The sequence below is a fragment of the Leuresthes tenuis genome, unplaced genomic scaffold, assembly GCF_036924035.1.
Source record: "Leuresthes tenuis unplaced genomic scaffold, fLeuTen1.0.hap1 SCAF_24, whole genome shotgun sequence".
NCBI classification, from domain to species: Eukaryota; Metazoa; Chordata; class Actinopteri; order Atheriniformes; family Atherinopsidae; genus Leuresthes; species Leuresthes tenuis.
This window is the reverse complement of record NW_027325378.1, coordinates 7,277,693-7,303,427: the sequence shown is the minus strand read 5'-3', so window position 1 is coordinate 7,303,427 and position 25,735 is coordinate 7,277,693. Positions and strand designations below refer to the sequence as shown.

Genomic DNA, 25,735 nt, shown 5'->3' with positions numbered 1-25,735 from the left:
ACAGCACAGTGCAAAAGCATTGATCCACCCTCCATTTCTTTATATGTTGCTTGCAAGACTCCATAATCCTCCCCAGAGCCTCATCATTATTGAAGCAATGTGGGCACATCTTGGCAGAAAACGGGACAAAAGGCAGCCAACATCCAAAGAAGAGCTTTGGAATGTCCTTCAAGAAACCCGTATAACTATTCCAGAAAACTACTTAAAGAAACTATTATTGTTATTATCATCAAACCTTTATTTAACCAGTTAAGTCAATTGAGAACAAATTCTCATTCATAATGACGACCTGAAATCACAAGAAATATTGAGGTTGAGTGGTTTCTGCAGTGTATTATTAAATTATTTTTTTCGAATTTCATCAAAATTTTGTTTATGAAAGAGATGGAACTTTATCGTGCTACATTATTTTAATGTATCAAAATCTTTAATACATTTTTCACTTTCTGTATTGACCATAACTTTACATTTCGTGTCATTTGCATTGATTGTCTATAAAAAAAAGTCTGTTGCCTCGTTACCAGTGAAAAAAAGCTTAAAAAGCAAAATGTATTTTCATTGGCCAATGACCACATTCCGACTCTGATTGGTCCACTCGTGTTCCACTCCTTAACTACTCCGACTAGAAACACGGTACACTGTACACATGAACTACTAGCTCATGAATAGCACAGCTTCATAAGTTTACTGTTATTTAAGACTATTTAATCTGTTTTAATGGTAGATTTTGAACCCAGAAAGGCGCACCGAATAATACGCTTCTGTCACTAGTCCTCACAATTTTCTCAGGTAATATCGTCCTTCTGTTCTTGTATGACGCGCTAGCTAGCTGTCATAAGCCAGCTAGCTGCTACTACTAGCACCAGTTGATACAGATAATAACTGCATGTCCAAGTTATTATGCAACATTAAATCTAAGAGAGTAGTTGTGACTTGCTCTGCTTTTTTTCCGCTTATCTTTTGGTCTACGACCTCTGTCTTAGCTACCTAGCTAACTTAGCTTACATTACAGCATTGAAGCTATTGCAGCAACAGTGCCCGGCTTTTCGTGAAGTATTATTTTATGTGTAAACATTGAGGTAGTATGCCATCTTCAGCATTACCTATTTTGTGTCATTGTTCTATGATGATAAAACCCTGAAAACAAGCTCTCTGTGCTAAACTTGGTACCTTGCAGATATTCTTCATGTCTATCAGTTTTGAACTTAATTTAATTTCTTATCTTATTATATATCTTCAATCTTATTATAGCTCTTATGAAAACAACAGGTAAGGGTAGAACTGCATTATGAGGGGGCCTTAAAAAAAAAGTATTATCAGACTTTTAACAATGTTTATTTAGGTATGACACTACTGGATGTGATAAACTAATGTGCATCACCTAATATGTAATAATTTCAAGTACTGTACAGTAAAACTTTTTCCGAGGTCCTTTTAGGTCCAGATGTATTTGGACACAATAGAAACAACCGATATTAATGGTTTGTCCTGTCCACAGTCATGTCTTTCCATCAGGATCGTGGGGGTCCCAGGGGAGGAATGACCCCAGGCCAACACGGCTCCCCTCAAAACTATCGACCCGGAAACTTGAGGGCGCCCCCTCCCCAGCCTCCAGCTCCCCCCTACCATTTTGACTCACAGACTCCACCTAGCTCGGGTTACCATGGAAACTACCTGCCCCCACACCCTGACTTCATGCAGTATCCTCCTCCAGCATCTTCCCAGACCCCGAATTCTCTTAACCAGTGCCCAGTTCGCCTACCTTTCCCAAAGCCCCCTGCCCGGCAAGGCTTCCCTGAACCACCACCTAATTTCCCACCTCCTCCCTTGCCCAGCTCCACAGCTGGTCCCACTCCAGGGACCCAGGTGTCTGCTCAGAATTCCTACCACCCTTATATGATGCCACCTGTGCCGCCACCCCCAATACCACATCCACCCATGCCTCCCCCTGTTGCCTCTCAGTCTATGAGCTACCACCCTCCATACTCTATGAACTACCCCCATCCTCCCCACCCTCCTTTCCCTCCACCCACCTTTAGCCCCGGCTACACCCAGAGCCCCAGCCCATTTCAGCCAGACCGCAGCATCGGGCACGGGGGGCAGTACAAATATGAGAAGCCCACGGACAGCAGAAGGTCACCAGAAAGAGGGTACCGCCATGATGACCACAGACAGAAATGCTTTGGCTACGGTGGCCACAGTGACAGGCACAAAATGGAGTTTCCCGGAGAAAGGAAGGACCGTGGCAGAAGTCCAGACAGGCGCAGCAGGCCAGAGGGTGGACGGTACAGGTCAGAGTACGAAAGAGGGCGGACTCCCCCCAGACACAGGAGCAGGGATCGTAGCAGGTAGTTAAAGAGCTCTTGTCCTGATCATTATGTTCTGAATGAATCAGTTAAATGTCTTCTCACTTCTCTTTTTGTTCGTTCCCAGAGAGAGGTATCGTTACAGAGAGAGTCGGAGATCCCAGTCACCTGACAGGCACAGAAAGAGGCCTCGAAGGTACACACGTAGTCACCCTCTTTTGTCTTACAAAGCTGCTGAGTAACACTAATCACTAAACCTCTTAAAACATGAACAGATGATGCATATAATATTTTTAGTCACTTGCAGCTTAGGCTCATTTTTAGGCTGAAAAATGTCATGCGCACTGAAATAGATATAACTCCAGTTCCAGAAAAGTTGGGAAGTTGTGTAGAATATAACTAAAAACAGAACGCAGTGATTGTCAAATGTCTTAAACCACCAAATTCAAGATGAGCTAATACTTTTCTTGCAATGGCAGCTTTATTTTATAGGTTTCCTATGTTCTGTTGTGAATCAAATTTTGGTTTGTAAGATTTGCAAGTCGTAGCATTCTTTTTTTTTTTCAGTTTTCTTTTTAACTCCACGCCCTAAAATGATCTGCTTGAATTGAAATGTGAATGAAGGGATGCAAAAGGAGCTGCTGTAGAGCATCTCTGTTTTATTTGGTCCAAAAGATGCCGCAGACGTTTTGTTAAGGAAATCGTGTCAACTTGTTAAAAATTGCATCATTTGTCTTTTTTAAAGTTAATATATGTATAAAATAGATCTTTATTGTCACTGCTGCAAGAACAATGAAAAACAGATTGGTTCCCACGTTGAGTTAGGAGCCTTTTTTATGCTTGAATGATTCATAGGTTAGTGTTAAGTGGCTTAACGAACACATTCAAACACATTCCTCTGAACATGATCAGGTACAAGGACTGGTCTGAAAATGAGTGCAGCCAATGTCCAAAGAAAAACTTTAAAAAACTTTCAGAAAAACAGGAGAACTGGCTGCTTGGAAACAGAATACGAGGGGACGAGGACTTATGCACAGTGCTGATGAGTAGAACAAAATGAGAGAGCAAGGACACTACCATTGAGTTGGTGTACTATGGTGATAAAGTAAGGTACCTGAAGTGAAGCTTACATACTTGAATCATGTGACATAATTAAATAAAATGCTTCCAGAGCCTTTAACGGATCCGTTAATCATCCGTTTTCTTCTCGTTTAGCAGTCAGTGAAAAGTGAATTTTCTTTGAAATGAGCTGAGCTGACTCAGTTTTCACAAAGAGTCGAGTCTAATGATTTTTATGTATGGGGATTCTATTTTACCTCTCATCTGTACTCATCGTGTTTGTCAATCTTATTATTTGTAGTCGCTCGGCCAGCAGAGACAGGAAGCGTGGTCGCTGGGAAGAGGAGAAGGACCGGAGGTCCGAGGGCTCGTCGGGGCTGAGCAGAGAGCGCAGCTACTCCTCTCTCAGGAGTCGAGATTCTGACGAGGCCTTTGGAGACCGAGAGAGGGAACGGGACAGAGACAGAGAGAAGGAGAAGGAGAAAGAGAAGGGGGATGATGAGAGAGAAGAAGAAGAACTTCTGAAACCTGCCTGGATTCGCTGCACTCACGCTGAGAACTACTACTCCAATGACCCCATGGACCAAGTGGTACTGTTTGCACTTTTGCCTTAAATTTATCTGTATTTTGTTCCAAAGACATCTCAGTCTGCCTTTTTAAATAACCACCTGCCTTCTCAAAATGCTTCCTGGATGTCTGTGTGCCAACTCCTTTTACTTTACTCTGAAACTCTGACCTTTACCAGTGATATATAAAAACTTGCTTCCTGCCATCTCTTCCCACAAATTACACACTCTGGCAGACACCTGCCCCATCCTTCAGTAAAATGAAAGTGCCTTTAAATGTGGAGATGGGCCCAACTTTAGTTTTTGGCCTCTCTCACAAACAGATTTAGCACCACCGTGTCTTGGCCTGTTTTGCCGGGACGGTGCGGCTGTTACCGTTGAGTGTCAGATAATAAAGCCATTCTAAAAGGGTGTAGAATTGCTTTGGCACTGAGACTGAAGGTGAAAGCGGTGCATCTTTATGAAGACTGAAAGCATAGTAATTAGATATGCTTCTCTAACTTCTCTCATCCTGCGATGTAATTGACTTTTGTCATTTTTTAAAATCACATTTCATGAGTCTTTCTGTGACATTGTTACAGCAGTCAAGGTCTCACTTTTCCATTATGATCTTCATCAATCGACTCACCTATTGAGTGGAAAGAAACTCATACGTACTCCCATTTTAAGACTTTGACTGGCATCCTTGTTGCCTTTCTGTTGGATCTCGTGGTATTTTAAACTAAACTATGCTATCGTTCAGTTTTCTCTCGGTCTCTGTCTGTTCTGCTCAAGGGGAAAAGCAACTCTACAGTCCCTCGCAAAAAAATTGTGTTGTATTTCAATTTGTTGTTCCAGGGAGACTCCACAGTGGTGGGCACCAGTAAATTACGCACCCTGTACCAGCGCTTTGAAGATGAGCTGGGAAAGAGACAGGAGCGAGCCAAGGCTGTTCGCCCGAAATGGGATCCACCTCAGACCAAACTGGACGAGGATCCAGGTGTGTACTTTTACGCTAGTTACTTTTAAACCGTTGAATTCCGGCTGGGAAGAGTAACTCATTTGGTATATCAGGAGTACTGATATACTGGATAGCTTCTGTTTTATTATAAAACCACTTTTTAAAGGGGACATGTTATAGAAATAGTTCAGAAGTTAAAGCCGTCACAAAAAGTAAAAAAACTAAACCCGAGCACGTTGTTTGTTTGGGGGCCTCCTAGATCTGAAAGTCTGTCGTTCTGTGAGTGTTGGTAATGTCACAGATCCTGGTTGGAGTTGATCCAGATATCCAGCCTCCTCATTTTTATCTCCACGCAACTTAAAGCAACATTAGAAAGGTTTGGTAACCTTAAAACGACGTGCTTCTGACTTGTTTTAAAGTACACCAACCTGCCTGAAACTGCCCCAAGAACCTGGTAGCAGAGGAACTGCACTTCAGAACTTTGGTTTCTTGCCCGGCACAATACCGTTGGTTATCATCTCTGTCTCACAGATGAAGCGTCAGTTAGAACCTCAGTTCTGTTTCAGACCTGAACACAAGTGTTTGAACACATGACAGCGTTTGCTCTCTGCTGTCTTACAATGCATGATGAAAAAAAGCAGTGGACAAAGATGAATTGGAACATTTTATTGTTCTGTTTAGTCTGTCTGTGACCATGTTTGTTCCTCACATATGTCACAGTACATAGAAATATGCAGTCTTATTCTTGTTAGGTCCTGTAACGTTGCCCTAACAACAAATTCACGTGTATAGCTGTGTACAGACAGTTTAACTCACCCTATGTTGGCTGTACCTTGGAAACGGGAACTCTTAATTTTGCTGGTAACAGCCAGCAAATGCAGGTTCTGTATATACTTTGCTTAAATAAAGGAAGGTATTTTACATCATAATGCTTTACTGGTACTTGCGATCTGTCAGGCTATTTAGTCTCAGCTGTAACATACTGTACTAGTGTGCTTCAAGGGTTATTTCCTAACGCTGATCTCAAATAAGGCATAAGGCAGACCCTTAGGAAGAGACACCCTTAAGCTGTCTGGGTTGAATAAATGTGTAACTACATGATTTAAAAAAAAAAAAAAAAAAAAGGACCCGTTCTACTGTTCAGTGATGTTTTGGGTATGTAAGGCTTTTCACCAAGATCTCAGGAGATGTGTCATCGTGTGAAAGAAGGGCAGAATATTTAAGGAACTTCACAGTAAGGGTAATCCCGGATGTTACTTCAGCTTCATTATCATGAATGTTGCTTTTAAACATGCAGCAGTGGGCGTTTGGTCTTAAACTGGTACCTGCTCCTTCTCTGTGACTTCTGTAAGCGTTCCAGTTGTTTTAGTGAAGTGCAACAACCAGAAAACAGTCAGCAATCCCCACACCTGTTGGCAACCTTGGTGATTAATATGCGTAAAAGATATCTGTCCTCCCAGCCGTGCATTAGAGATGAACTGTTTTCGATGTTACCTGCAGGGCCGTCAGCTTCACTGTCTAGTTCAACTCCGCAATTATATAAATCTCACTTAGGGAGATCTCATTTGCTCAATATGGAGCTCTGGGCACTGATTTCACAATCAAGCACTCGAGTTGAAATGCTGATAGGAGTTGAAGACCCTGCTTAGCTAAGAGCCACAAACTGTTCAGCCGAATGGTAATTATGATCCTCAGTTCGGTCCGACGGCTCTTTTTGTTCGGGGAGAGTAACTGAGTGAAAGGGAACATAAGAGTTCTGCTTTTTTTCAAATCTCATATGCATTTAAGTCTGCATTTGGCTGGAAAATTAGACATGGTAATCAACAAAGATGCTCCAACAGTGAATCTTCCAGAGACAGTGGTAACTTCTACCCATCTGTTTGCTTCCCCATAGAAACAATATGGAAAATGTAAATTAGGGAACATATTTCAAACTTTTCTGTATCATCAGCATAGTGCGGTCATCTACAGAGTACACGCTGTTTGAAGCCATTCAGACAAACTGATTTGTGAGAGACTTGATGTTGTGGCGTACATCATGAGGGAATGGCAGAGCAGCTTAACCTGTCGTCCAGCGCCGGTTCGAAGAGGCCCTGATGATTAAAGACCTTTCTGCGCTTTTGTTTCAGACGACAGCAGCAGTGACTCAGAATGTGAGTCAGACGGTGAAGGAAGCAGCTGCTCCAGCAGCTCAGACTCCGAGGTTTTTGATGTCATTGCTGAGATCAAGAGGAAGAAGGCTCATCCGGACCGGCTGCATGAAGAGCTTTGGTACAATGACCCTGGACAGGTTAGTATGGCTTAACAAAGGAATAGATTGTACCTTCTTCTGCATTTAAATGGCTCTAAATAGATCAATTTAAAGCACTTTTGAAGCACTTAGAATCTATTCTTTCAATTGTATGGTCAGGATAATTGAACTATACTTATGCACCAATTTTCTTGTATTTTTGACCACTCAAAGTGTGTCCAATGTGAAGCCACAATTATGCACGAAAGAAAAAAACTGCTTTACATTATGCACATTTATATCTCAAACTCAGAAGAGCACATTTGTGGGATTCAGCCAGTTCTGTAGTAGTTCTCAAGTAGGTCTAGTTCACTGGGGGAGCTTCCTGAGCTCCTTAATCAGTTAATTATTTACAATTACTTAAGATACTTAATTAAGAGCATTTCTCTCTCTGGGGGCTTTGTCACATGTATTACCTGGGGGTTTCACTTACTTATAAGAGTATCGAAATGTTGGCTTTTTTATTTTGAAACAATCTCATATTCAGCAGATAGAATATTTGGGGACTCCACAAACCCGAAATCCACTCAAATCTGAAATCTAGTTGTAAGATAGCAGTTTGAGTTTGAGGATGGTCACGTAAAGTCGCGTCACAGACGCACAACTACACCTGAAAACATCAAACTCAGAACTTCAAAGTCCAGGAGAGAAGTAAAGGTCAGCAGCCTGCGGTTTAGAGATGTAAAATGTTGCACAGCCCTTGTGTTATACATGGCAAGTGAAGCAGAGCTGTCTGATTTCCGTATTTTCTTTCTGTCCAGATGAATGATGGTCCCTTGTGTAAGTGCAGTGCCAAGGCCAGACGTACAGGGATCCGCCACAGCATCTACCCAGGAGAGGAGGTATGACATGCTGTGAATAAATCACCCTTTCATAACCTTGACGCTGAGCCACATGGGGCAAGGGCATGATTTTACTCACTCTAAATGCATTCTCCACTTTCTATTAGACTGAAGGGCATTAAGTGAGATGGTGTCATCTTAAATTGACCTAGTGACGACTTGATTATATTTTTTATGAGCAGCTTTAGTGCTTCATGAAGTTTTTGAAAAGCATATGCTACCTGGTTGTGCTGTGCATCGCATTTTAGCCCCAATGGAACCCTTTTATCGCCAGTGAGGATTAATAAAAGTCGTGGATTGCTCACTGAATCCTTAATGAGCAAGTTAACCTACATGATGGATTTGGGGTAGTAGTAAATTTGCATTACAGACCAAACAAAGGCTGGCAAACGACTATTGGAGATTTCTTCTCAGCTTTCGCAGACATGCAAATATTATTTTAAGGCCATTTTCCATCCTAAAAACGGATGCTAATTGGAAAAATAAGCAAGTCCTGCCCCCTTGTTAGACGATTACTTCATTAATTGCCTGGGTGACCTGAAAAATGCTGGTCAATCATTTGCTTTTATAGGCTTTCATTGTGTGCGAGCAGTGCAATTATTCTCATTAAACCATGTCAATTATGTTTTTGCTCACAAATTTGTGCACTTAGAAAAATCCACGGACATGACTTTAATGATCCGAGGAGGAGAAAACCAGTGTTTTTTTTTTAATTGAATCAACTAAGTGATGAGTGATGGAATGTTTCATCTTTGTTTTCCCAGCCTGTAAAACGGTGCCGTCAAATGAGCAACAACGTGGGAAAGGTGTTCCACTACAGGATCACCGTGTCTCCTCCCACCAACTTCCTGGTACGACTTTGTCTTTGCTGTGAAACATTAGCAGCAAGCGCAACTGATCCGGCTGTTTTGCGTAATTGCATGGCAGCTCCGTAAGTTTCTGTGCTTTCTGTTCCAGACCGACAGGCCGACTGTGATCGAGTATGACGACCATGAGTACCTTTTTGAAGGCTTCTCTCTTTTCTCCCACACCTCTCTCACCAACGTAAGCCCTGGTAGCCGCGCCAGCAGAAAACCATACATTTAATGCCACAGTAGATTGGAATTTCTGACAGTTAAAGTGGATGTGCTGATGTTTTCCATACTTTGTCATTATTGCCAGTACTTTGCAAAAATCTTGAGTCTTGACACCATTTCCTTCCAAGCAGCCACACTTTCTTTTTATCGTGAGCAATAGTTCTCCCGGCTCTCTGAAGGTCATTTGAAAAACAACTATTTTTTTGTGTTTGAACCTGACCATTTTCAGAGGAATGTGTTTGTTTCTTCGTTTGTTTAAGTCATTTAACACTGACCCATTTGTTCCCTTTTCTTTAGTTGCATCTATGAAAAACACCAAAGATAACACAGTTTGACAGACAGAAAATAGGATTTTTGCAGCAACAAGGTGATTCCCAAAGAGCTATTAGCTGAAAACTTGGCATATCTCAGCGTGGTGTGCAGTGTGTCCTTAAAACATTTGAGGAAACTGGACAAATAGAGGACAAAAGAAATGACAGACCTTGTTAAATAATCTCTCAGGAGGATTCATCCCTCCATAAGACCTGTTGCCACTCATTTTCAGTCCACTTCTTGTGTCATTTGGCATAGCTCAGCCTTTTCTCCCTGTTTCCCTTCTTTTTGACAGCCACCCTTTCATGGAGACCATTTCTGATCAACTGAAGGTCCAGGTGTATCTCTCAGGTCTTCCTCTTTCTTAAGGACATCACTTTCAGATCCTCTTCATCTGCTGTAGATAGTTTCACAAGAACTGGACTGAAAATGAGTGAGAAATCAGCCAATGCCCAAAGAAAACCTTTGAAACACCTTCAGAAAGCCTGGAGAACTACTTTAGACCACTTTAAAAGATTACAAGAAAATCTGTCTGCTTGGAGGGAAATGTAGAAAATGAGGGCTGGATCAGAGCTTTTACACAGAACTGTACAAATGCAAAAAGAAAAAGTTAAATCAGTTAAATATGAGAAAAGCTTCTCTCATATTTAACTGATGCAGGAACTATGGTTCCTTCCTTTTGTTGTTGTATCGTAAGATATATTTTGTCAGCCAGCATGCGGGTCCACATGTGAATCAGATCCATAATCAGTTCTATTACCCCTCTCCACACATGCAGACTGTTGTGAGAAGCCGTCTTTCTACATGTCTGCTCCAGCAAATTGTATTGTTTTTGTCAGTGTCTGAGTGAAAGCCTCCTCTTCTTTAGCTCCACTCTCTTCAAAAATAGCTTCAAACTGGCGTTTGGCCTCGGGTCGACTTCTTTGTAGCCTGGACAAAGTGCTCCCCCCCCTCACTTGGCTGACCTTGTCACAGAGTCCTCTTCCTTCCCTTTGAAGGCTCAAACATGGCTGTCAAACATTAGAGAGGTTCTGATTTGAAAAGAACTTCTCTTTCTGTAGCCATTTGAGCTGTGCCTGCCTTTTATCCCAAGGAGGGGCTTTATAGGGAGAGAGAAATCGACAGGGGATCACCGGACTGTTTTTAGAAATATACTCACACGTGTATGTGTGTAAGTATGTGTGCTTTTCCCACATGTTTGAATAATAGGGTTCTTGGTCAATATCAGTCGAGTGTGAAAAGAGCCCTGAGGATTAGGCGTGATTCGAACTGGATAATTTAAGCAAACCTCGTTAAAAGCTGGGGTAAACGCCTCATGACAGTGTGAGGATTAGGAACCTGAGAGCATGGTGATATTAGCACCCCGCTAGTTAGCTGCTGGGATGGGCAAGAGCGAATGTGCCTCCCAGGTTAATCTCTTAAAACGGACCCGCATGCTCTGACAACAAAGACTGTGTAACAAGGGAGCTTAAGCACAGAGGGGAGGGCTTATCTATTTAGCAAGATTTGAGTTACTTAATTTGTGAGTCAGGTGAGACCCCTTTATGTGTGTGGAGGCATGTGCTTTGAGGGGTTGTTGAATTCCCAGTGGTTTTACACGTTTTTACATACAGTTTCCATACTTGCACTTGGCTCTGAGTTCACTCTGCACTAGAAAAAATGAGGTTTTAATGAGTTTCCTCAAAAGCTGTAACCTCTGCCTATCGCCATAGTAATGAGACACTCTGTCCTTTCTTCCCCTCATCCTGTGCTCCTTTCATCATCATCGCAGATTCCATTGTGCCGCGTGATCCGCTTCAACATAGATTACACCATTCACTTCATAGAGGAGATGGCACCGGAGGTCAGTAAAACACCACTTTATCTCTCAGCTCGTTTCTCCCTCCCCTTTCTCACCCCCTTTGTTTTTATCTCAAACGACTGAGTCTGAGCACAGCTGAACCACATGAACACACCTCAGTGCTCCGGTGAGTCAAGGTGCTAATCCTTTTAGAAGACGGAAAAGAGCTTCCTCTCAACCTGCCGGAGTTGATTGTAGATGGTTTATGTGATAGAGTTAGAAAGCCGGATTTACTTATCGGTCACATCTACATGAAGTAGTCTGTGTGGCAGTATGCTATGGGAATCTGCTTGTACTGCACACCAACATATTTCTGCTCCCTGTCTTGTGTCTAGAACTACTGTATCCGAGGGCTGGAGCTGTTTGCCTCCTACTTGTTCCAGGACATTCTGGAGCTGTATGACTGGAACCTGACAGGTATAATACTTTAATCACGGACTCACATTTGGACTGAACACCTGTAAAAGCCCTGTTAGACCTTTTCGACCAGAATGGTTCTGGGCTGGTGCTAGGACAAATTCAAAGTTGGTTCTATGCTTGGAAACGTAGCGACAATCAGTCATGGGATCAGACGCATGATTAGTTAGGCAATCTGAGTTGATATCAGCTGTCAAAATACAATTTTTGGGGATGACCTCCAGCATCTCTAAACACTTTGCTGCATGTATGAGCAACGCAGCAAACAGCCTTTATAAACCTGTCTCAGAAATGAGCTGAAAACACCAGCTTTTGACATACTTGAGAATGAGTTTATTAACGTGGTTTGTCTGGTTTTCCAGCCAGTGGATAGTCTATGTTTTGTTTTGGTTATTAGCAGTTAATATTAAGAACTGTTCCTTGGCTTATATGACTGATATAACTGACTTTTTTTGACGGTTCATTTTAATTTATTTAGCTTTTTATGTTCCTCTCATATCACCATGTAGCTACTTCATTCTAGGAGCTAAAAAAGACAACAATAGCAGCAGCTCTATAAACTACTGCTGGCCACAGTTCCTGCAGTGCGGGCACAATAAAGAAGAGTAACCTCCTCCGGTGATTGTAAAAGGTTCCTCAGGTCTAAAAGCACCTATTTACCAGCTGTGCATACACACAGATCGGAGATTGGTGGTGGATTCATGTTTTGTAGATGATTGTCTTTTGGAAGCTTGGAGTAAATAACATTAAAAGCTTAACTGGGATGTTAGAGTGATGGCATTTGTCATTCAGACATAACCACTACTGTGACAGAGGGAGTCAAGGGTTGAGTTTGATTTGTTCTTTTAAACTAAATACAAACTGTATTACCATAAAAACTGATATTTACCTGATAAGTGGGCCATGGTTGTGCCTGATGGGACTGGATGAAAAAATCAGTTGTCTAACATGTTTCAGCTATTTGAAAATGACTTTTATAAAGGACTCCTCATGTTTTCTCAAAAAGGTTTGATTGCAGCTGTTTTATTGTAGCTGCTGTCAGCTCGAGATAAGCTTTCACTCCAGCTGCGTCCACTGCCTCCACCGCTGCCTCTGTGCCGTCTGCCATGTGTGATCGAGGAGAACCAGAACACCAAAGCACAGTGGCGAGCATTCAGCGTAATTTTTACAGGTTAATTCGTCTCTGGTGCTACTAATCGTCAGCAAAGCCATGGAAGGGAATGTTGGTCCACCCGTGCATGACGAGCAGTGTTTCAGACTGCTGCTATGTGGAAAGTGATGTGTGCTCGTCACCAGGTCTGACCCAGTATGATTACTGTCATGACTCATTATGGAAAAGCACCAGGGGGCTCTCAGACATACAGAAGCATGTGCAGACTAATGGATTGAGTGCAAGTCTGAAAACGGTTATAAACTTCAGACTGTCTTATTTGGCTTATAAGAAAGCTTACAGATGGTTTTATAACATCGCAACATGAAACGGGAACCCTATTAAATGTCTTCATTCATTTTGGGAGTCTTTGCATGGCAAAAGCAAATTTGCTGTTCTGAAACCTGACCTCTGTGTCGTTGCACAGGAACTCCTGATGTGATGTGAGCACCACTGCTGTCACAGTTCCCTTTAATTACCGCAGAAAAAGTAATTATCGAATAAGCAGACACCAAAAAATGGAAATGCAAATATTAATTGCGGACCACTTGCTGAGCCATCTGACGACGCCCACTGTGCCAATGTGCCATCCCATCCCCGCTTTGTTTAGGGAAGTTTTTTGGTGCCTGTTTGTGGAAACATTGACATACGTGGCTTCACAACTTAGAAACTACTGCACTTGTCATTTGTGACTGTTCATTGTTTCATATTAAGGTAAAAGTAGAACAGATTGAAAAGCTGACCACGAAAAAGCTGACAATCTGACGCATGCATACTTATTTTCAATCTGCTTAGATAAAGGGTTGAGTTGTTAAAGGCCAGCAAATTTCACATTGATGTACTGGTATTGGATCATTAATAACCTCCATTTACAGAGCACAGTATGCAAGAGTCCAGCATTTAGTGCTCATTCCGCAAAACACTTGTTGGGGAAGTAATGAGTTGAAATGTTCAAAGCATTTTAAGTTTTTAACCGGTGGTGGGTCCAGGTCAACATATAATTGTATAACCGTGTGAAAAGGAAAGTAAACCCTCTTTTAGATATTTTTTATATCAGGACATACAAAAAAAATGGACCCCTGGACCCCTAATATGACATATTACACTGTCAATATTTATTTAAGAACAACTGAGCCAAAGTGCAGAAGCAGTGTGTTTAAGGAATTATGACAAGTAGCAGCCAGGTGCTGCTGATCAAATGCAGTCGATTAATTGATCATCAGTAAGTGAGAACATCTCTATAAAAGCAGAAGTTTTTTCAGTTTGCTGGTCTGGAGCATTCAAGTGTGTGTTAACACAATGCCAAAGAGGAAAGACCTCAGCAATGATCTTAGAGAAGCAACTGTTACTGCCCATCAATCTGGGAAGGGTTATAAGGGCATTTCCAAACTATTTGGAGTCCATCATTGTACAGAGAGAAAGATTATTCACAAGTGGAAAACATTCAATACAGTTGTCAATCTCCCCAGGAGTGGGCGTCCCAGCAAGTTCACCCCAAGGTCAAAAACCCAAGAGCTACATCTCAGACTCTACAGGCCTCAGCTAACATGTTAAAGGTTAAAGTTCATGAGAGCACAATTAGAAAAAGACTGAACAAGGATGGCTTGTTTGGAAGGGCTGCAGGAGAAAGCCTCTTCTCTCTAAAAAGAACATGGCAGCACAGCTTAGGTTTGCAAAGCTGCATCTGAACAAAGCACAAGACTTCTGGAACAATGTCCTTTGGACAGACCAGAGCAAAGTGGAGATGTTTGGTCGTAATGCACAGCAGCACGTTTGGAGAAAACCAAACACAGCATATCAGCACAAACACCTCATACCAACTGTCAAGCACGGTGGTGGAGGGCTGATGATCTGGGCTTGTTCTGCAGCCACAGGACCTGGGCACCTTGCAGTCATTGAGTCCACCGTGAACTCCTCTGGATACCAAAGTATTCTAGAGTCAAATGTGAGGCCATCTGTCTGACAGCTAAAGCTGGGCTGAAACTGGGTCATCAACAGGGCAATGATCCCAAACACAGCAGCAAATCTACAACAGAATGTCTGAAAAAGAGATTAATCAAGGTGTTGCAAAGGTCCAGTCCAAGTCCAGACCTCAACCTGACTGAAATGCTGTGGGTGGGACCTTAAGAGAGCTGTGCATGAACCAATGCTGCAAACCTCAATGAACTGAAGCAACGCTGGAAAGAAGAATGGGCCAAAATTCCTCCACAACCATGTGAGAGAATGATAACGTCATACAGAAAACCATTACTTCAACTTATTGCTGCTAAAGATGGTTCTACAAGCTGTTGGATCATGGGGTTCACTTAGTTTTCCACATACTGCTTTGTCATTTTATCTGAATTTATCTCATATTTCATGAAATGTCCTATTTCCTGTTTTTTTTGTCTGAAGTTGTCCATACCAAGCTTAGTCCACATACAGTAAAAGTACATTTTTCTTGCATGTAATTCTCATGCAAATAGTGAATTAAAATTGAAACTTTAAAAAAGCGTAACCTTTTTTCTTGTTTGAAAAGCATTTTGCTCGTGTGTTTCAGGTCCAGACTCTGACGGCGAGGCCACTGGATGTCAGCAGTTCCATTTCATGCCTCGTTTCGTCAGATTCTTGCCAGGTAAGATGCTATTGCCTGTGCTGTATCCCTTTTGGGTGAACACCTTGTCATGTTTTCTTGTACTTCACAAACAAAATAGCAGCTTGTCATTTGCATTCACTTCTCATAACATTTCTGCATTCACTGATGTCCGTTGTGGCTTCTTCTGGGTAAAATGGAAGGTTAACTCTGTGATGCGCAGCTGCATGATGTTCATCTCTGATACACTTGATGGCGCTGTTGCACTGTGTTATTGCTACAGTCTTTCCTATGGCTGCAATGTCACCGACCTTCCTTCCATCAAAGAACATTTTGTCTCCCAGCTCTCCCAATTTAGTCAGCCACACACAGTTCTCACCCTTATTTACAAAAGCACGAAAACAGTCCAATCTAATGTTTCTGATGTAACCTGTAAAGAGGAAACTGAGAGTGTGATGATGTGTCTGAATGCATCCAGAACTGACTTGACTCTGGGTTGACTCTCTCCGTCCAGTCTCTTAAGTGGATGTTAATCAATTTTGCATGAGTTTTTATTAAGCTGACTCTGTGTGACCTGGTTGGTTGCATGCTTGTGCTAGGCTGTACGCCTCCTCACATACATCTTTGTGCATGTCTGCTTATTTCTGCTTTTGTAATACTGATCAGAGTGTTTTAATAGGCGTGTCATTATGTGCCATCACGTTTTGCATGGCACCTGAGCCTTGCTTTAGTGCCCGTGTTCACTTGTGCGTGTCCTGAACAATGGGATTGTGACGCATGGAGACATTTTGTCAGACTGGCTTAAAAACTTAGAGGGAAGGAGGAGGGGGAGGTCTCCAACAGCCTCTTAGAATTTGTTCCGAGAATTTTTAACAGCAATAAAATGCATTGTAAGGCACGTTGGATAAATAGTTAATCTAAACCGTACATGATTTGTTTTTGTGTGTCTGCTTCTGTTCATGAATCGTCTTAGATGGTGGGAAGGAGGTGCTGTCAATGCATCAGGTGCTCCTGTACCTGCTACGCAGCAGCAAGCCGCTGGTCCCCGAGGAAGAGATTGCAGACATGCTACAGTGGGAGCAACTGGAGTGGCAGAAGTATGCGGAGGAGTGCAAGGGCATGATCGTCACCAACCCCGGCATGGTAAGGCCTCTGCAGCGTCTTCACTGACGTTCCAAGGACGTTGAGTTGCCCTGAACCATGACACTGCAGGAACGATGCTGTCCCTGTTAGCGTGTGACACGAAGAACCTCACCCATTATCCCCAAGGGCGTTCGTTGTCATCAGCACTGTTGGGGCCGAAAGCTTTTATGAGGCTTCACGATGAAGTCGGTTAACCTTCCTTTCTGACTCGTATTTTAAAGGATGTACAGTAATTGTGTCTGAGTAAAGGTGAAGATGTCGTCGCTGGGTAAGAGGTTGCATATGAAGAGTGGATGTGATTGTGTAACCTCTGGTGTGGGTGAGTTATTGAGTCAACTCCACTCACTGTCAGGACAGAGTTGTTGCTGACTACATTTAAAGAATAGATATATTGCTTCCATCCCTGGAATCTAGTTAAATATCAGAGTGCCATTCAAACAAAGTATGATATGAAGCTTCCAATTCCAGAAAAGTGGGAATGTTTTCTAAAATGTTTTTTAAAACCTTAATTTGTTTATTTAACAGCCACAAGTCCAAAGAAATGGTATTTAGAGTCCTAACTGATGCCACTAACACACTCAACAATAGCCGGGATAGAGTCATATTTAGCTTTGTGTTACATCACCCCATGTGGCTGTATTGATCACAGTGGCTTGACGGTTTCTCATGCGGGGCTGCCTGAGGGCTCAGAGATCATCCAACAGTGGTTTCTGTCCTTGGTCTTTACACGGTGGGATTTCCCCAGACTCCCTGAATCTTTTTTTTTTTTTTTTTTTTTTTACAATATTCTGTTCTGTAGATATTATAAGACCACAGTTATTGTCTGAGTTAGGCACAAAATGGTGAGCCACGGCCGATCCTTGCTTGTAAGGACTAAAGGAACTGGATGTTCCTTTTTTTTTTTACCCAATTTTGACACCCTCACCTGTCACCCATTTATCTGCTGATTGGACAATCCTTCAGAATGATGTTGTATATTCTAAGAAATATATAACTTAAGATGAAATACTGATTGCTATCACTATACCCCCAAATGTCCAGAATCCAATTTATAATAAAAAAATTGTAAGACAAATGATCAATTCTTTGCATTTGAAAAGTTGATCCCTGATTTCTGTTAAATTAGGCATTAAAAGCAGCAGTCAAACTTCAGCTGCCTCTAAGATGCAACTGCAGCAACACTTGACCAGTACAATTTGGCTTTTGGCCTTTTTCAGGGTCATCATAACAAATCCAGCTGTCAGCATTTGAAAAGAGCAAGTATCAAACAGAAAAAATACACACCAACCAGTCCGATAGATCTACATGGATATCTTAATTTTGCATGAAAAGTGCCATGAGATGCATCTTAAAAATCCTTTTTGATTTTTTGTGAAAGTTAAAGAAAAAGTCGTAAAAATGCACACGAAGAAAGTACAACAGCATAAATCCTAAAAAGTTGGCTATATTAACTGTGATTAATATAAACAACAAAAGTACCCCACAAAGATACAGAGCCAGGATGGGGGTGTGGAAAGCTGATGCACCTCTGAGCCAGCAGTAAAGGTACACTGGTCACATGTGAGAACGCGCCGCCGTAGGGACAGACGCTGGTATAACTCCTTTCATTCTGCAGTGGTGGCATACTAGGGGCTTACATGAAAATCTCACTTGTCACCTGTCAAAGTCTCATAATACTTTTAAATGAAAGTCGATTACCAATCAGGCATGCACACGTACGTTATTATTTCACACAGCGACTTGAACCACACATGAGCTCTCAAGTGTCATAAATCCCTGATCAGTTTCAGGCCTATCAAACCTGATTATTTTGCTTTAAAAGCAGAATCAAAGTTGCCTGACGACCTCTTGCTCTCATACCAAAGTTTGTATGCAGGCCGTGATAATGAGTGAACGTGGCTAATATCAAGGTGAGCCCGAGCCTGGAGCCATCTGCTGTGCACATCCGCCCACCTTATGCTGCAGCCCCTTTCTCTGATCTCACAAAATGCCTGACAGGAGAACTGTGATTTGGGAGCCAGCTGAGGACATGTTGCGTGTCAATCTCCTCTTGATAAGAGCGTCAGAAGTTAGCTCGCCATCTCTGACATCGCTTTATCATTGTTGTGCTGATGCTACAAGCAGAATCTAGGCCTCATCTCATTACATTCCTGTGACAGATGACCCTTGTGGCGTGGATTATTTATATCACATGCTGGCAGCAGGTGATTGAATGATGGCTGCCTTGTGGCTAAATGTTTATACAGTAACGTCATTCCTCGCTGTGCTGAGTCCTTTTTTCTTTCTCCCCAGAAACCCAGCTCGGTGCGCATCGACCAACTGGACAGGGAGCAGTTCAACCCAGATGTCATCACCTTCCCCATCATCGTTCATTTCGGGATCCGTCCTGCTCAGCTCAGCTATGCCGGAGACCCTCAGTAAGATCACACAAATCCGTGCAAACAAACACAGACACACAAATATCAACCACCCGTACAGATTATTCCCTCATCTGCTCTGCGCCATCTCCCTCGTTCCCACAACTCCTTATTCACCGCCGCTCTCCTGGGGCACTGCGACTGCAGAACTGTTTGTGTCAACGCCGAGGAGGATGAGAGCAGCGTATGTCGAAGAGGAGGGGAACTACACGGATAGATGGGTAAAGGAACAGAGGGATGAGAAAACGAGTGGCGTGACATTTTCACATGCGCCGTCACGGGTCCCAGGTTTCCGCAGGGCACTGTGGTTTATGTCTCGTGAATAGTAATGCAACAAACACGCGCCACAGGGCTGCAGCAGGGAATACTGTACTGTGCCTCTGCATAATTAACAGTAGCAGTGTATTAGAACTGTGAGCTGCAGTCTCTGAGCTGTTTAGAGGGAAGTGACAACGCCACAACAAGCACCAATGAAAAGTCAGCACACAACTTGGTTTCCACTCTTTCATACTAAATATAAACCTGTGGATTTCTTTTGAAAATCAAATGCATGGCCTACATCACAACATTAAGGACAAGGTGCGGGAGGAAAATGGTAACAAAAAAGATGCTAACAAGAAGACAATCATTAGAAAATACATTTAGTCAGAACTAGTTTGCTTCTGATCTCCGTCTAATGTCCCCTCTCCCCTGCTGCTGCATTTTAGCCGTCTGTCCTCTGAGCTCTTTCATCCTCGTGCACCCTGCTGCCATGTCAAACTTCTCAAAGCAACAGACAACGACAAATTTATGGACGCACTGGGACATCATTAGCTGATGCAGAAACGAGTAGTAAGAGACCAGTGGAAGGGATTTCCTACCACTGCTAATGATGCGTGTAGCGAGGGCAGGAGTCGGTGTTGATTGCGGCGGCAGCAATGCCACAGAGGGGAAGCTTGGATGCAGCAGCATCAACGTATATTAACTCAGGACACTGAAGAGGCTGTGTTGTCTCCTTCGCCTCACACTGCCCACTGGATACATTCTGGCTCACAACTGCCACTCAAGCTCTTTCGGCTTGATCACGACCACTGATGCGAGAAAGAGGTCATGTTGGAGTTCAGGGAATGTGAAGGGAGGAGGACAGGATGGGATGATGGAAGTGGAAAAAAGTGACCGCAGAAGATAAATGAAACATGAGACAAACATGATAAAATTATAAGGGGAGAAAGGGAAAGAAATTTGTTGCAAATTCTTTTCTCAGTCATGAGCCTGAACTGAAGGAAGCTGAGCAGCTCATTTGCATACCGAGCTCTGATTGGGTCATTTTCCTTCCCTGACACTGTCTGCCACAGTGTTCCCATGCATCATTTCTCTTATCCAAACCCTCTGTACCTTATTATAAGCAGTTTTCCTCCATTTTCCTCAGCGATGCGATTTAGTTTTATTCTTTTTATATACGTATTTTTTGGAATCATTGGAACGGAACTGTATACTTCTGTTTGGTGTGGAAATCAAAATGATTGGCTACTGTCGTGTTTTCTCTCGGCAGACATTTCCATAAAGCCGAGCTTTTGTAATTAGAGTCTTGGTTGCATCTTTTGTGTTGGAGTCTGTCTGTGGGAGTGGGCTTCTTATACAATTTACAGAAAGAAAATGGCTAGGGAAGTAGCAAAAAGTTCGATAGTTATGCAAATAACAGTGAATACGGTCACCATTTTTTTTTAGTTTTAGTGACCACTAGTTTGCTTCTGGCTGAGTAATCACTCACAAACCATATATTGCCATCGCAGTAATCAAGCAGTTTGTATGATTGTGAAGAAGCTCTCTTCATGTGTCCACTGGGGTTTTGGGCCAATTCTCTCTTTGCTTTGTTGGAGGGACTCCATCTCATCATGCTGGCAATTCGGCTGTTTCTTGAACACTTTGGCAAACTGTTTGAAACAGTTAGCCAAACAGTTGGCTAACTGTTTCAGACCATCATCAGGCCAAGGCAAAGGCTTTCTGCGGTCCCTCTGATGTTTTCCTCTGGGGTCTGAATGTTGTCCTTTTTCCATACCACCATGAGCTTAATCGCAAGGATGGAGTTCTTTGGGTGTAACATTTTTGTCTCGCCAAGCAAAAGCCACATTTCTGTGTCCAAAGAGCTCCATTTTCATTTTATCTGACCACAGAGTTGATGAGTAAAAGCATTCTGCTTTGTCCAGATGAGCTTTTGTGTGCCTGACTTGGAGTCCTCTTAGTTTGGCTATGGACATCAGCTTTGTGCTGTGTCTGTTGGAGCGTCTGCCTTGAGCTGTTAGTACCAGAAATACTCAGATTCATCAGGTCGATGCTGATCCTTTGAAAGTCTGCACAAAATCTTGGCCTCGTGTTGCATCGTACCTTCCAACAAGGCACAGATCCAAGGTATGCAGCCAATAGCAGTCAGGAAACAGTTAACAGAAAACAATGTCAGTATTGTGCATGTCTAATAAATGATGTCACAGATGAGAAATCATCAGCTCTGACATTCACAGATCACCTTTGAGATTGATAGCTAATCGCCTGCAGAATAAGTTGTCTGCACCTTTATGTTATTTCTTTCCTTCATGGTCTTGCAACTGAAAAACTTTTAAGTGACTCCTGTTTGAAAGCCAAAAATGTATTGTTTGAGACAGAAAACAGGAGAGGGGGAGGGGGTGAAAAGAAAGCGATAGGCTGCATATGCTAATAAAGCAGGAGCAGGGAATGGCGAGAGCCACGGCAGTGCTACCCCGAGAGCACACGTCGGATCTGTGGAAAGGTCATCGGAGCGGATTGGGGACGGAGGGGCCTCCCAGGCTGGATGGGCTTTCTCTCTCTCTATTTTTTAAGCTCTGTCTCTGTGTCACTCAGGCTGCTTCCGTGCGGAGGTGGTGGTGAGCTGATAATCGGGGCGGTAAAGCCGTCTCATTCCCTCGTCTCAGTCTCTAATGAAGTCTCCACTATTAAAGCTCTATAATTCTTCCATTCCACAGTACACCCCTACCTCCTTCCTTTTTCTTTCTTTCCTTTCTTTCTTTTTTTCTCATCACTCTCCCCCTCCCGTTCTCGCTGTCAGTGCACCGTCCTGAAACTCCACCACCATATCACTCCAACTCACCAATCATAATTGAATAACTGTGGGTAAATGAGGAGAAAGTCTCCTGAATGGGAGCAGAACGGTCACACTCGGCCCTCAGTGCATCAATCAGGAGGTCTGATTGAAAAGAGGGGGACAAGGGTAGGGATGGAGGGACAAAGGAGAGGTGGTTAGTGCAGTGGCTACATGTCACCTTGCCGATAACACCCAGCCTCTTTTCAGATGCAAATGAGAACAAAGACAATGGAGTTTTGTAGAAAATGCGAAGGAAGACGTCGCAAAAGGAGCTCTTGAGTCATGTGTTAAGGCGGCTTTTATTTTGTTTCAATTTACAACATAACTAATAAGTTGAACTGTAAATTTTCTGTGCATGAACCTCTTGTCACAGTTCAAATGGTGGACATGTGAGACAGAAATTCTGCTGTTCTCGCACACAAGAAGCTAATGCTAATGGCCACCGGCGACTGATGAATAATGTTAAACATCAGGCAAAACGTGAAGTATTGATATGTTGTTGCAGAATGAGGAGAATGAGAGCGATGACACCTCCCTATTCTCTGTTGGCAGGTACCAGAAGCTATGGAAGAGTTATGTGAAACTACGCCACCTGCTGGCCAACAGCCCAAAGGTCAAACAGATTGACAAGCAGAAGCTGACACAGAGAGAGGTGGGTCAAGAGAAAACAAATACTCTTTGATATTCTCCTTTGTCACACCTATGTAATAACATTACTAGGTGGCTGGCACTTGTTCGGGGTGGATGTGCTTTCAGTTGAATATTTAGCAGTTACCAAAGGCTCCTTTGAAACACTCATTATATGAAAGATTCACAACTTCACAGCTGTTATTAGAAGTACTATAAAAACGACTGTTACCATTGCTATTACTGCTGTGCACACTGATTCAGAGTCAGTTGTTGCGTAACAATGGTAAAACTGCCAAATTTATGCAAAGCAGCAACATTATATTCTGGATTTGTAGATTTTTGTGGAAGAAGACTTAAAAATGTGTACGGAAAAGTGATCCTCAGTGCTGCAGTAACTTCTGCATGGATGTTCAGTTTCGCCCTGAAAGTCAGTACTTAAACGTAATGCTAGAGAATTTGGCACATTGTTTGCGCTTCGTGTCCCCCTACAGCTATGTTATGTCACAGCACTGCCATACAAACGTATGTCCATGTGAGCCCTGCAAATGTCCAGCCATGTATTTTTTGTCATGTTGAAGAGGTCACAACGACTCCTTTAAAAGCCCATAAAAATGCAGTTTTTCAGCCAGTGAGCGGTTTTGGGCCCTGGGATGTGCATAACGAAAGCCAGTGGGCTTCAAAGCAAGTCAGAGGCACATAGTTTTTAGATTCACAAACTTATCTAGTGTTGCTTTAAAGAAAGGTTTCCTCAACCTCCACTTTTGTGTCTCTGTATAAAGTGTAGCTTTCCCTGGACTGATGACTTGATGGAATGGCTTACTTTGGCTAAAATTTCAGCCATTTTTGTCCACTTCACTTTTAGGTCTGTAGGTCTTCAGATAAAAAAGGTGGAGGATGTTGAGTTTCCTGCGAGTTTGGTCATCATATGTTGCGTTGGTCAGCAGCTGGATGTTTAACTTTGTTCAACTCTTGGTGATGATATTCCTGAAAGAATTATTTGCTTCCTGAAAGCAAATCTTGCTTCTAAAGAGTCGCATTCGGCTCCCTCTTTCCTGGAACTTTGTATACAAGTAATCCATTGCCTGTCCAAGTGCTTGATTGTGTAATGGAAAATTTTGTTTACCCTTAGGCTTGTGTCTCATCATGTTTACATTACTTGTGAGACTTGGTCTTCTTTTCTCAGGCACAAGGTGTTCCAGTAAAACATTACTTTTATTCATTGTTCATTCTCGTCCGGCTCATCAAGGCTGTCTTGTTTCTGCAGCTGCAGAAGAAGTTAGCTTGCACAGTCTGATACCTAGACATTCTTTTTCCCTTCTCCTGTGTTTGGGTATAATAAGACATGCACTGAAATTGTAAGTCAGAGCTACACTCTGACACAGGTGCTCTGTGTTGAAGTCTTGCTCTCTGTTGTACAAGAACTACTCAATAAACCTGCCTGAGTACCTTCCACCTTAATAGTGCTTGGATAATATACATTTTTTCCACCACACTTGACTGACGACAAGACTGGCCGTGTTTCCTTCTGCATTTCTTTCTGTTCCATATGGACTACAGACTCTGAGAACTAATTCAAAGAGCCAGTGTTCACCAACCAAAACCCAAGAGTTTCAGAGCTTAAACGGCCTCTGGCTAACTTTAGCAGCATCTAGCTTGCATCCTGCACATCATCAACATTGAAATATTGTTGATATGGAAGCCTGAAGGGAAGTGCGACAAGCCAACTTTGCCAAACTGGAAAAAAAACCCCACTCCTACTTCAAATGGTTTCCTCCACACCTGTTTCTACATTAATGATTCACAATTAAACAAGAAATCTGCCATTGGATTAACTTCCTTTTGTCTTTGTGTTATCACTTTGCTTTTATTCTGGTGTTGTAGGACAGGGAAGGCTTTTCTTAAACTGATTAAGGAATATATTCACATCTCTTTTAGCCTGCCTTCAAATGATGCTGAGGCGCATGTATTAGTATTCAGACTTTCCTTCAAAGTTAACGCACTCTCTGTGTACAGTACTCAGGCACAAGTTCTTTTGATGATGGTGAAGTTGTCCAAGTCAAGTTCTTATCTGTGCACCTGACCATTGTTTCATGACAGATATGAAAAATGGGAACCCATCTTTTAATGCATAATTTAGATTAATTTACGGCTGAGAATAAAATGGCAGTAACTGCTCTCCAGAGCTGGCTGTGAAGGTCAGACCCCCGCCTGGGAGCAAGAACAGAAAAGGTTTAGATTTGGTGAAGTAATGACCATGCAGCCACAGGGAATCCCAGAGTAGCAGCGCTGTGTGTGTGGCCTGAAGAAGCCGAGAACAAGCTCTCTGCTGCACTATGTCTCTCCTGCAGTAAGTGCTCTAACTTCTCCACAGTAGATATAACCTCCCTCCTCTCATAGGCTTTGATTGTGCTGCAGATCCAGTCTCCTCCTTTGGACCGCCTTACTCTGGACCAATAATGAGCAAGAACTCTGAGCTCAATTAGTTTGTTTCCCAGGTAGCTCTGCAAAGCTTTCCGGCTAACAGGCCCTGACAATCCTACTGTCAACCTGCACCGCAGCAATTAGTGAACCCAAACACATGCACACTCGCACAGTGGGCCCATCAGACTCCACTAGAAGCATTAGCCATGTCAGTGTCACTTCACTGTAGTGGCCGTGTGGCATCGCTACTTACTCAATGCCTGAGGAAACATTGAGGCTTCTTCTTTAAGTGGTTTTTCAGTGAAAGACTAAAATGTCTGTGTGTCTGATAGGCATTTTCTACCATTAAGAATCACCCTGTCGGAGGTGTTCACAGCAGCGCTGCGCTTCTCACACCAGCTCTTTGATACCTCTGTGCTCTCTGTGAAGTTCACAGAGCTCCAGGGAGGCCAGAAGTGTGCAGCTCAACGAGAACCGGCCTTCACACCAAGGCTCGTGCCGCTGCACCCATTTCCATATCTCATGCTGAGAACGCAAAGGGCTGCGTGTGGGTGGAGGTGGCGTGGCGTGGCGGAACGTGCAGACTGTCTCTGCATCTTGCCCAAAAAAAAATAATTGTGTGAAACCCTCAGCCAAGCAGTTGACTGGATCTCAAAC

The 25,735-nt window shown here is 42.8% G+C and overlaps 1 protein-coding gene across 1 annotated transcript in view; it reads left to right on the top strand.

The window, feature by feature from the left end:
- Positions 1–625: 625 nt before the first annotated feature.
- Positions 626–25,735, top strand: part of drosha (drosha ribonuclease III) — a 95,712-nt gene continuing 70,602 nt past the window's right edge. Inside the window, exons 1-15 of the mRNA XM_072378491.1 lie at positions 626–789; positions 1,499–2,348; positions 2,434–2,502; positions 3,667–3,955; positions 4,769–4,910; positions 7,001–7,161; positions 7,923–8,003; positions 8,768–8,854; positions 8,961–9,047; positions 11,163–11,234; positions 11,567–11,648; positions 15,338–15,412; positions 16,344–16,513; positions 18,806–18,930; positions 22,580–22,679. Of these exons, the coding sequence (XP_072234592.1) occupies positions 1,501–2,348; positions 2,434–2,502; positions 3,667–3,955; positions 4,769–4,910; positions 7,001–7,161; positions 7,923–8,003; positions 8,768–8,854; positions 8,961–9,047; positions 11,163–11,234; positions 11,567–11,648; positions 15,338–15,412; positions 16,344–16,513; positions 18,806–18,930; positions 22,580–22,679 (2,388 nt within the window). The 5' untranslated portion in view covers positions 626–789; positions 1,499–1,500. The remainder of the gene's footprint in view (positions 790–1,498; positions 2,349–2,433; positions 2,503–3,666; positions 3,956–4,768; positions 4,911–7,000; positions 7,162–7,922; positions 8,004–8,767; positions 8,855–8,960; positions 9,048–11,162; positions 11,235–11,566; positions 11,649–15,337; positions 15,413–16,343; positions 16,514–18,805; positions 18,931–22,579; positions 22,680–25,735) is intronic.